Source organism: Anomaloglossus baeobatrachus, chromosome 6 (genome assembly GCF_048569485.1).
Source record: "Anomaloglossus baeobatrachus isolate aAnoBae1 chromosome 6, aAnoBae1.hap1, whole genome shotgun sequence".
NCBI lineage: Eukaryota > Metazoa > Chordata > Amphibia > Anura > Aromobatidae > Anomaloglossus > Anomaloglossus baeobatrachus.
Window position 1 is genome coordinate 540229062 of NC_134358.1, and position 12222 is coordinate 540241283.

Sequence of the window (12222 nt, forward strand, 5' to 3'; positions counted from 1 at the left end):
AGGCAGCAACTAGACTATTACAAGGAATGGAGGCCGCCCGTATGATGACAGGTTGAAAAAGTTAGATATGTTTAGCTTAGAAAAAAGACGTCTCAGAGGAGATCTCATTTATATGTATAAATACATGTGTGGTCAATATAAAGGACTGGCACATGACTTATTCCTTCCAAAGACAGTACTAAGGACCAGGGGGCACTCACTGCGAGTGGAAGAAAAGCGATTCCGACACCTAAATAGGAAAGGGTTCTTTACAGTTAGAGCAGTCAGATTGTGCAATGCCGACCACAAGAGGTAGTAATGGCAGATACTATAACAGCTTTTATATCAGGGCTGGAGGATTTCCTCAGTACACAACATTGTTGGTTATAAATGACTTAGTGACTAAATGTAGAACTGGTGGAGGAAGGTTGAACTAGATGGACCTAGGGCTTTTTTCAACCTAAGTAACTATGTAACTATGTAACTATGTAACCTCTGCATATTTCATATGATTCACAAATATGTCACATAGTAGTAAAATTTGCTTAATGCAACGTCCAATAGTTAAGTTAACTTACTGAAGTCCATGACAGGTGGACAGAGCCACAAAAGATTTGGGCGCTCCTCGGATTTGGCCCTGATAGTAACAATGTTCTCCTCCCTATAAGACAAGACACATTTTATTATAAAAGAAATAATAGACATACGTCACCCATATTCAGTACATTTTACTCTATATCATCAGTTAATTCAGACCTGGTATATATTAGATAGGATATTTCCAAAATGTAAAATTTGTGTATTTTAATTATTCCCATCCGTTTAAAAATTCATATAATAAAAAAAAATACACAATGTTAGAATTAGCAACACAAAAGCACAACAGCAATAAGATATTTCAAAGTGTTCTCATTTATGGAGGCCAGAAAACAATTACACTTTGTATTTACATAGTGATATTATATAGCACATAAAAATGTTTGTACATTGTACAAATAGTACTGCTATACTGTATACATAATACTGTTATACTATAAATAAATAAATAGTACATGATACTGTACACAAATACAATTACTGTATACACGAATATTACCACTATACTGTACACACAAATAGTACTGCTATACTGTATACATAGTACTGTTATACTGTACAAATAAATAGCACATGATACTGTACACAAATACAATTATACTGTATATATGAATATTACTGCTATACTGTACACAGAAATAGTACTGCTATACTGTATACATAATACTGTTATACTATACAAATAGTACATGATACTGTACACATAAATACAATTATACTGTATATACGAATATTACTGCTATACTGTACACACAAATAGTACTGCTATACTGTATACATAATACTGTTATACTATACAAATAAATAGTACATGATACTGTACACATAAATACAATTATACTGTATATACGAATATTACTGCTATACTGTACAAATAAATAGCACATGATACTGTACACATAAATACAATTATACTGTATATACGAATATTACTGCTATACTGTACACACAAATAGTACTGCTATACTGTATACACAGTACTGTTATACTGTACAAATAAATAGCACATGATACATACAGTACACAAATACAATTATACTGTATATATGAATATTACCACTATACTGTACACACAAATAGTACTGCTATACTGAATACATAGTACTGTTATACTATACAAATAGGTCATAATACAGTATACATAAATACAACTATACTGTATATATAAATATTACTGCAACACTGTACACACAAATAGTGCTGCTATACTGTATACATAAATAGTACTGACATTGTATAAACAGGACTGCAATATTATAGAAATAGTACTGTAATACTACTATCACACAATACTGTACACGAATAGCACTGCCATGCTGTACACATTTGTATTATACACAAATAGTACATAGTACTGTCCACATAAACACAGCCATACTGTATGCACAAATAGTACTGCTGCACTGTAGTTTTAAATAGTACTGCTATTCTTTACACAAATAGTACATGATTCTCAGGGCCAGTGTTTCATTGGGGCTCCCAGGATCTACAGCATGAGCTACACTGATAATAGCATTAAAATAATTGGAAAAAAAAGTACACAAATTTGGTATCGCTGCATTCGTAAAATTCCGCTGTATCAAAATATAAAACCAATTAATCTGATTGTTAATGAAAAAAAAAAAAAAAAAAACCCCGCCAGGATTACGCTGCTTTAGCTGCTGCAACATTGCAGTAAAATGCAATAAGAGGAGATTTAAAACATTGTGTCTACCCCAAAATGATATCAGTCAAAACATCAGCACAGGGTGAAAAAAATAAGCCGTCACACAACCCAGATCCTTAAAAATTAAAATAATACAGGCCTTAAAAATGGTGGCAAAAGCAACATTTTTTTTTTATACATTTCAGAATTTTTTCAACGCTTAATTAAAAAAATAAACTATACATGTTTAATATCTGTGAACTTGTACTGACCGGAATAATCGTTTGGCGAGATCAGTTTTACCATATGATGAAAATGGTAAATTAAAAAAAAAAAAACATTGTGGAATCGCACTTTGTTTGCTATTTCAACGCACTTGGATTTTTTTTCCTGTTTTCCAGTACAATATGTGGTAGAATCAATGGTGTCATTCAAAAGTACAACTCGTCCCGCAAAAAACAAAGTTCTCATACGGTTATGTGGAATGAAAAATAAAAAAAGTTATGGCTCTTGGAAGAAGGGGAGGTTAAAAAAAACCCGAAAGGGTGAAAGGGTTAAAGTCCTTGTAATAGCCATATAATAGCAGCATAAGAGCTCCCTGACGGACTTCATATTTATAAAATGTAATCAAGGTTAGGGTACCTCCTTAAATCCTAAATTTGTAGACAGTTATCAGGCGGGAAGAAATTGCAAGCAGGGATGAGTCGACTCATGGATGTTCAGGTTTGGTTGAACAGCAGTTAAAACTTTTTCGGTGCCTGGACTTGCCCCGAACTTGACCTCAGACCCTGAACCCTATGTGCGGTACCAGGTGCCACAAATGTGAACATGGAAACCCAAACCTCGGAATATCCGTGCCAGTCAACACACCAGCACCTTCAGGCCACACACACCACCCCCAACACCAAACTGGGAGACTGCCTAGTAACAGGTAAAAGGGATAGGCACTGACTGGAGAGTCGCCACCCAACCTGTAGGGAGAGACCCAGCGAGGGGAGGGGCGAGTGATAGTTGGAAAGTTGGCGGAAGTGGTAATTCAGTAAGAAAAGGAAGTGAAGGAGTTGAGAGTAGTAGTCGGAGTGAAAGAGTGAAAGTACAGAAAGAAAGAAAAGACCTGAAGTAACAATGGAGTGCTGTGACAGGAGTGTGGGACTGTGGAGTAAGGGGCACTTTGCACACTACGACATCGCAGGTGCGATGTCGGTGGGGTCATGTCGAAAGTGACGCACTTCCTGCGTCGCTCTCAACATCATAGTGTGTAAATCCTAGATGATACGATTAACGAGCGCAAAATCGTCGTAATCGTATCATCGGTGCAGCGTCGGTGAATTCCATAATTACGCTGAGGCGACGGTCCGATGTTGTACCTCGCTCCTGCGGCAGCACACATCGCTGTGTGTGAAGCCGCAGGAGCGAGAAACATCTCCTTACCTGCGTCCCGGCTGCAATGAGGAATGAAGGAGGTGGGCGGGATGTTTCCATCTCGCTCATCTCCGCCCCTCCGCTCCTATTGGCCGCCTGCCGTGTGACGTCGCAGTGACGCCGCACGACCCGCCCCCTTAGGAAGGAGGCGGGTCTCCGGCCAGAGCGACGTTGCACGACAGGTGAGTGCATGTGAAGCTGCCGTAACGATAATGTTCCCTACGGCAGCTATCACAATGATATCGCAGCTGTGACGGGGGCGGGGACTATCGCGCTCGGCATCGCAGCATCGGCTTGCGATGTTGTAGTGTGCAAAGTACCCCTAAGGAACCAGGACTCCAGGTATTGTGGGTTACCTGTGGAAGCGTCAGACTCCAGGGACCGCAGGGCGCCTGTGGAAGTCTGGAACCAAGGCTCACAGGACTCAGAACAAGGCGGGATGCAGACCCCAGGACAGCAGGATACTTTATGGTCAACTGTTAAATCTGCCAGGTGAGAAGATCTCCACGGTCCATCGCCAACCAAAGAGTCTGAAGCACAAGCAGCAAAGAGGGGACCAGGGACTGAACCCCTTAAATAGTCCAGCTGCCTGCAATAGGACCAAGACAGAAACGGAGCGGTACCCAAACAGCTCTGGGCCACGGGAGCCCAATACAAGTGTGCACAGAGGACAGCTACCCCAGGTCACAACTGGCACAAAGAACAAGGGGAGCGGATACATCTGGAACCGACACCAGTGAGTCCAAACACTCAAGTAAAAACATGGCAAGTTAAAAATGCAATACTGGTGTGGACTGTTTCCTTATCGCCTCCGTACACACACACTGACTGTTCCCTACTATAACCTCCATCATCCAGTGCTGGTGTCCAACCCTGCTTGCAGAGGGCCCAAAACACCTAAGCTGCACTACTCCATCAGCCCCAGCAGGACCCTGCAGCGGTGGCTTCAAATAACCTGGCCGCACACCGCAGGTGGCGTCGAAAAAATCTTTATTTTTATTTCTCCCTTTTCCTTTTATTTTTACCCTATTTATTCGGACCGACCCACAGGGTCACGGAACCGGGCATTGGCCGCGACAACAACTGTCCCCCACACAGCGCACCACGCGCCCGGGACCGAGTACCCCACAGCCCTGGGACGTCACATAAGTCAATGGGGACCCGAACTTTAGGGCTGTAAAATGGTCATAGTAATAACAATCTTTATTTCTATAGCGCTAACAAATTCCGCAACGCTTTACAATGCAGAGGTTTATATAAAAGCAAGTAACAGTTATAGAAGATACAATAGTTAGGGCAAAAATAAAGACAACCCTGCTCGTGAGAGCTTACATCTACAGTGAGGTGGGGGGGTGCAAAAGGAAGCAAAACGGGAGTAAGAGCAGGACAATTGCCCTGCAAACACATATTTACAGGGAACAAATAAATAATTAAAAAAAGGCATGGGATCCCCCTATTTCTGATAACCAGCCAAGGTAAAGCAGACAGCTGGGGGCTGGTATTATCAGGCTGGGGAGGACCATAGTTATTGGCCCCTTCCCAGATTAAAAATAGCAACCTACAGCCACCTTAAAAGTTGCACATCCATTAGATGTGCCTGTTCTGGTACTTTGCCAGGCTCTCGATTGCCCTGGTGTGGTGGCAATTGGGGTAATAGTTTTGGGGTTGATGTCAGCTGGGAATTCACAGCTGCCATCAAGCCCAGGATCAGACAATCCAATACTAACATAGTTAGTGAAAAGTAAAAATAAAAGACACACACAGGAAAAAATTGTTTATTTGAGTAAAGACTCCCTCCCCGTTTCCCCAATTAATTCATTTTAAAAGTTCTGACATAATCCAATGGTATAATGTCCCAAGATATCCATCGAATCCTATGGAGCCTCGTTCTCAGAACGAGGCTCCATAGGTAATTTGTGATCAGCGGCAGACACGACCGTTCTCATGAAAGTGAGAAATTCCGTGTCTGTCACTGACCGCGAGTGACCTATGGAGCCTCCCAGCAATTAGTGAGATACCTAATAGCTAGATTTAGACAACCCCTCTAAATACCTAATATACCTTGAGGTCTAAGGTAATTTAGTAGTTTACTCTAAAAAAGGCTTTCCCATAAAATATATTTCTCACGTCTCCTCAGGATAAGTGATAAAGGTCTGATCGTGAAGGCACTCACAGAAAACGGGGTTAACAACCAGAAGTTCCCCGTCACCGTAATCGGGATTACATGGAGCAGCATGGTCAACCATTACTGTATCGGTGTCCTTACTGTTGGGGATGTACAAAATATGGCACCGATGGCACACTGACAGATCCTGGTGGTCTCCCACATTGGCATCACATGCTGTCCCCCTCCTCGCTGTGTCAGTGCGGGGTCCACTGTAACAAGTTATTTACTAGAAGAATGGGTACAATCTGGTCAGGAGTGCAGAGGTGGATTTGTATAGAGGATCTGCAAAGTGCGGAGATTGATGTATGATGATTAAAATGGCAGAACGTAAATGGCAGCTTGCGGTGCCATCTGGCCAGGAAATACAACATAGGCAGAATCTTCATAATAGCTGCTACTTTTTATTATCTGCAAATTGCTGACTTGAAATTAGCAGCATTAAAAACAAGACGTATAGGAGCTACTCCAGTTATTAAAGAAACACTCCGAAAAAAACAAAACACTGTGCATAACCACCAAAGAGAAAATCCCTGTGTCAGGCTTTGCCTCCCTGGGATCTGTATCATTGCTTTTGCACAGGGTGCTCCTTTAAGTGGCTGATCTATAGGCACCAATAGTATATGGCTTGATGGACTATTAACTTGGAATGTGATGGGCTCCGATGCGAAATTTGGACCTGGGCCCTCCTCTGGTCGTTGATCAGATGTATGAGCACCTGTAGGAGCTACTTCTCTGCAGGACGGGTACCAGGCCCCCAACCCTCCTGGGCCGAGATGTGACCTCTGCCACCGCGATTGTTACGCCCCTGACTCTAACACACTCCGAAAGACCACATAAAAAAATTATTATACCTCTTAAAAGCTTTGATGGCCTCCAAAAGCATTAATACAACCTTTGTGCCACCCCTCATAAAAATAATCAAGTTTATACTCATCAAACCCGAACTCCGAAGTCCTCTTCTTCCCACAGAACGGCCGGAACAGGGGGCACAATGCAGTGACGTTGTTGCACCACCGGCACCATGACGTTCCTTTATTTTGTAGGCCGTAGTCTTATAGGGCAGATAGTCGGGGGTAGGAAACCTATGTTTCCCTGCAAGCCCTCTTCTTCCCTCTGCACAGAACGGCTGGCACAGGGGGCACAATGCAGTGTTGCACCACCTGCACTGCAACGCTCCTGTCTTGTAGGCCATAGTCTTAAGCGGGCTTTATACAATGCAACATCGCTAGCGATTGCTAGCGATGTCGAGCGCGATAGCACCCGCCCCCGTCGCACATGCGATATCTGGTGCTGCTGCTGTAGCGAACATTATCGCTATGGCAGCTTCACACGCACATACCTGGTCGGCGACGTCGCTGTGACCGCCAAACAATCCCTCCTTCAAGGGGGAGGTGCGTTCGGCGTCACAGCGTCGTCACCGCGATGTTACTAAGCGGCCGGTCAATAGAAGCGGAGGGGCGGAGATGAGCGGGACGTATCATCCCACCCACCTTCTCCCTTCCGCATTGCCGTCGGGACGCAGGTAAGGAGATGTTTGTCGTTCCTGCGGTGTCACACACAGCGATGTGTGGAGCTGCAGGAACGACAAACAACATGGTACCTGCGGTCGAACCGACATTATGAAAATGAACGACGTTACACAGATCAGCGATATTGTACGCTTTTGTGCTCGTTCATCGTCGCACCTAGGATTTACACGTTGCGATGTCGCTACCGGCGCCGGATGTGCGTCACTAACGACGTGACCCCGACTATATATCGGTAGCGATGTTGCAACGTGTAAAGCCCACGTAACAGTACAGATTTTGGGGAGTAAGAAACCTATGGCTCCCTGCTCTACCACATGGTCCAAATATATTGTTGTCGTGATAATGCCCAAAAAGCTTAAAGTAACACTTGCCTGGAGATCTGGGGCACCCAACCATTTACCAAAAGTCCAGGATCTTCACCATTTTTTTGAGAATTTTGCAACCATCCCAGTGGGCCATGCCATCTCTTCGCCACTGATGACAGGTCCTTTAAAAAGACACATCTGGTACTATATCAGGCAATGTCTAGCATATAAAAGACGGCAGGAGCTGTGAGGGTATCTGAGGATGAAGTTGCCCATACAGCAGATAACTACAGTATGCTTGGCCAGCCGTTGTTCCTCCCAATTTCGCCACACACTGTATAGCCACGCTCAGCTCAACATTAAAGTTTCCAGTGGTTTCCACACCGGTCCCCCAAAACACAAAGGATCCAGAATGTTGAAACTCAACTCAATCCTACTTTCCTCCAACACCTTCCAAGAAGAATTTGTGACTCCAACACACAATCTGATGAAATTGGTGAGTTTGGTCAAAACTTAAGGAAGGTTTGGCCAGCAACAACTAGATATTTATGGCATATTTAGTGGAAATACCATAAATTTATGAGATGAGAGTACCTCATGAAGGCTCTACTCCATTCCCAATGATATTACTTTTGCTTGAGGGGTATTGGTCAACCACTAAGGTGGGCTTTGCACACTACGACATCGCAGGTGCGATGTCGGTGGGGTCAAATTGAAAGTGACGCACTTCCGGCATCGCATGCGACATCGCAGGGTGTAAAGCCTAGATGATACGATTAACGAGCGCAAAAGCGTCGTAATCGTATCATCGGTGCAGCGTCGTCGTAATCCATAATTACGCCGACGCAACGGTCCGATGTTGTTCCTCGCTCCTGCGGCAGCACACATCGCTGTGTGTGAAGTCGCAGGAGCGAGGAACATCTCCTACCGGCGTCACCGCGGCTTCCGTAGGATATGCGGAAGGAAGGAGGTGGGTGGAATGTTTACATCCTGCTCATCTCCGCCCCTCCGCTCCTATTGGCCGCCTGCCGTGTGACGTCGCAGTGACGCCGCACGACCCGCCCCCTTAATAAGGAGGCGGGTCGCCGGCCAGAGCGACGTCCCAGGACAGGTGAGTGCATGTGAAGCCGGCGTAGCGATAATTTTCGCTACGCCAGCTTTCACAAGATATTGTACCTGCGACGGGGGCGGGGACTATCGCGTGCGACATCGCAGCATCGGCTTGCGATGTCGCAACGTGCAAAGCCCGCCTTAGTCTTCCTCCTTAAACACGTACGTGAAAAAATGTTACCAATGTCATCAATCTTTTGGATCAGTGTTGCATCAGTGTGTCCATTTTTACCATCGGCGTCATCAGTGTTTTTCATGAATGGATCATTAACTAAATAAACTACAAAACCGTTGAACCCTTATAGCACATGAGTGGTACATCGATGACATCCGTGTACTGTACATGTTTTTCACGGACCTATAGATTTGAACTGGCCCTTGTCATCCATGTTGCCGGAGAAAAGTGAACATCTGAGCAGGTAACTGGGAAAAAGATGGATACCACCTGTACTAAAAACATGGACGTGTGAAGGAGGCCTAAATGTCATGGGTATAAACTCCAATCTCCGGGAAGTGTCTTACCTAATGAATCAAAAGAATACATGAGATGAGGAGAGATTTAAAGACGACCTGCCTCTTGCCATAAAATGTAATATATTTTTACCTGGTGTAAATGGTGTTGTCCTCCTAAATACGGTGTTTTTATTTCGCTCCTGAGCCTCTCTGTTTCTGAGACATGGACATGGAAAACACCGTCACGAGTGTGTCACAAGTGACAGACAGTCATGTGGTTTCTGGCCATAGAAGGTCACGGCGTTTGGCTGTGCAGAATGCTCCCTGACTTTCTATTGTTTCTGCTGTCAGTATTCATTGGTATAGGTAGCTTTCCTGCTGGATTTTCATCTCTCCCCTTTTGGACCCAGCAGCTGCTCGCCTTCCACCCAGCTGCTGATCATCAGCATTCTATTGGTGCTTATATACCCCTTCCTTCCTTGGACTGGTGCTGGTAATATTATTAAGTTAATTCAAGCCTTGGTTGCAAGCAGGTGGCTTGTACTCCTCTGTGGTGGTGGAAACTTTGCTAAACTTCTAGCTGTATTATCTGTGGACAAGTAGTTCATGCATTTTCTCTCTGTGTGTCCTCCTTGTGTCTTCTATAGCTGTTTAATGGAGTTGATAAAGAGCTCATCTCATCTGTTCCCTATTTAGGGTCCAGCACTAGGGATACCTTGGGTCAGGTATCTGGCTCGGCGCATAGGTATGGAACTTATCTAGGGTGGTGAGGGACCCCAGGGACCAGCAGTAGGTTTGGTCAGGGGCCACCATCTTCCCCTTCACCAGACACAGGGTTTCCCTTCCGTCATTCGTTTGGTACTTCCCCGTACCTAGCGTGACACACCCACAAAAATTTTCTAACCATGCCCACTTGGCTAAATAGACAAGATTTACATGCAGGGAAGAGGAGGCCATATCTCAAGTTCGGAAAGGCACTGGAACAAAAGAAAAATAACATCGGCTTCAGGAGAACAGTGGCAATTACAGCACGTTAACAATGACATTTTATAGAGTTGAGCGAAAAGATTCACAGGACCCTGGTCCACTAGCCACATCATTAGATCAGAGCCCTTCAAACCTCCATCTATCATCCGGCATTCCCAGCGCCTCTTCTGATTTGTATGAGGTTGTGCTGCAATAATGACATTGTACCGAGCTTACTAATCAAAAGAAGCACTGAGGATGCCAGTAGGTAGGAGGAGGTGCACAAGGTTCTGATCCGGCAACGATGGACTACTTATGTGGCTGGTGGATTAGGGTGTTTTGAATCTTAGAGGACTTGTCAGATCTTCATAAATACATTAAAAAAGTGCACTGATGGCTTAAAAATAACAATCTGAAGCATTATTTACCTGCCCATGGATCCAGTGCAGTCTGCTCAGGTGGTCTGTATGGGCACCAGAAGTCTTGATATGATTGTTCTACTGTCACAGTGCCACTGAATCGAATGATTGGCTGCAGTGGTTAGGTGACTGGACTTGTGAATTATCAGAGAAACATCCAATAATCCAGACACGTGTCTGCAGCAGCCAATTACAGGGCTCATTAGTCCTGTCACAGAAGAATGGTGAAATCATGTCATATGGTGCCAGCCAAAACCAGTGGCCTGGGCTGGATGCACGGACTGAAAGCAGGTCAGTAGTGTCACAGTCCTGACTTGCATAGCGTCTTTTTTACTGTGACTTCTGTTGTGCCTTCTTGTGCAGCCGGTATCTGCCTGTGTGCCGTGTGGACAATCTGTCGTGGTCTCGGTGGCGTTCTGTATTCCTGTGACGGGCTATTTCCCTGCACCGGTTCTTTCGTTGGTGATGAGAGGGACTTGCCCACATGCTCCCCATTCCAGGTAATTGCTCTACGTTATCAGAGAGCGTTCTCAGCTGAAGCGGTGCCAGTCGTATTTCCTAGTTTGTTGCAGTAAGTGCCTGGCTCCTGATTTGTCTTGTGACTTGATCTTGGCTACTCGACCCTGGACTGTCTTCTGACCTTGCTCTGCCTCCCCGCTGACCTTGTCATTCCCGTCCGGCTTCTGACCTCCGACCTCCATCTGACTACGTCTTTGCCAGATCCTTGTGTCCTATACATACTCTCCTGGTTACCTGATCCCCGTCCTGAACCCTGACCTCGTTCCTGTCTACTCCCAGTGTTTTGTCGCTTCCTCTCAGAATTGACCTCGGTCTGTATGGCTTCCTCTCTGCTCTCGCAGCACACTCATGCTCACTGCGCCATCTAGTTGCAAACTCTAAATTACACCCCATAGTGACTAGTATCTCACTCCACTGTGTGAGTGGCGTAATTTATTTTTTTGTAGGACCACCTTTTGCTGCATTTATTGCTTCAAGTCTTTTGGGGCCTTTCTCTCCAGCTTTGCACATCTAGAGGTTACATTTCTGCCCATTCTTCTTTGCACACTCGCTTTAGCTCAGTGAGATTGGAGGGAGGCATCTGTGAACAGCAATTTTCACATCTTGACGCAGATTGCAAATGGAATTTAGGTCTGGAGTGTGACTGGGCAATTCACACACATAACTATGCTCTGATCTAAACCATCCGAACATCCTGCAAGAGCTACAGTGGATGGTTTAGGTCAGAGCATATTCATGTGTGTAAATGGCCCAGTCACAGTCCAAACCGAAATCCAGTTGAGAATCTGTGACAAGAATTGAAAATTGCTGATCACAGACGTTTCCTTCCAATCTCATTGAGCGACAGTGAGTGTACAAAGAAGCATGGGCAAATATTCCAGCCTCTAAATGGGCAAAGCTGGTAGAGACAGACCCCAAAAAACTTGCTGCAGAAATTGCAGTGAAAGGTGATTCTACAGAGTATTGACTTAGGGGGCTGAATACAAAAGTAGGTCACAATTTTCAGAGTATATTTTTAAAATATTTAAAAAATCATGTATAATTTCCTTTACACTTTACAAATACTTGCTACTTAGTGTTTGTATATCATACAAACATATATACATTGGAA

At 44.4% G+C, this 12222-nt stretch overlaps 1 protein-coding gene across 6 annotated transcripts in view; it reads right to left on the minus strand.

Moving 5' to 3' along the window:
- Positions 1-12222, minus strand: part of ADAM22 (ADAM metallopeptidase domain 22) — a 331085-nt gene that overhangs the window by 195102 nt on the left and 123761 nt on the right. For all 6 annotated transcript variants that reach the window (XM_075315606.1, XM_075315604.1, XM_075315602.1 and 3 more), the window contains exon 5: positions 558-640. In XM_075315606.1, the coding sequence (XP_075171721.1) occupies positions 558-640 (83 nt within the window). The remainder of the gene's footprint in view (positions 1-557; positions 641-12222) is intronic.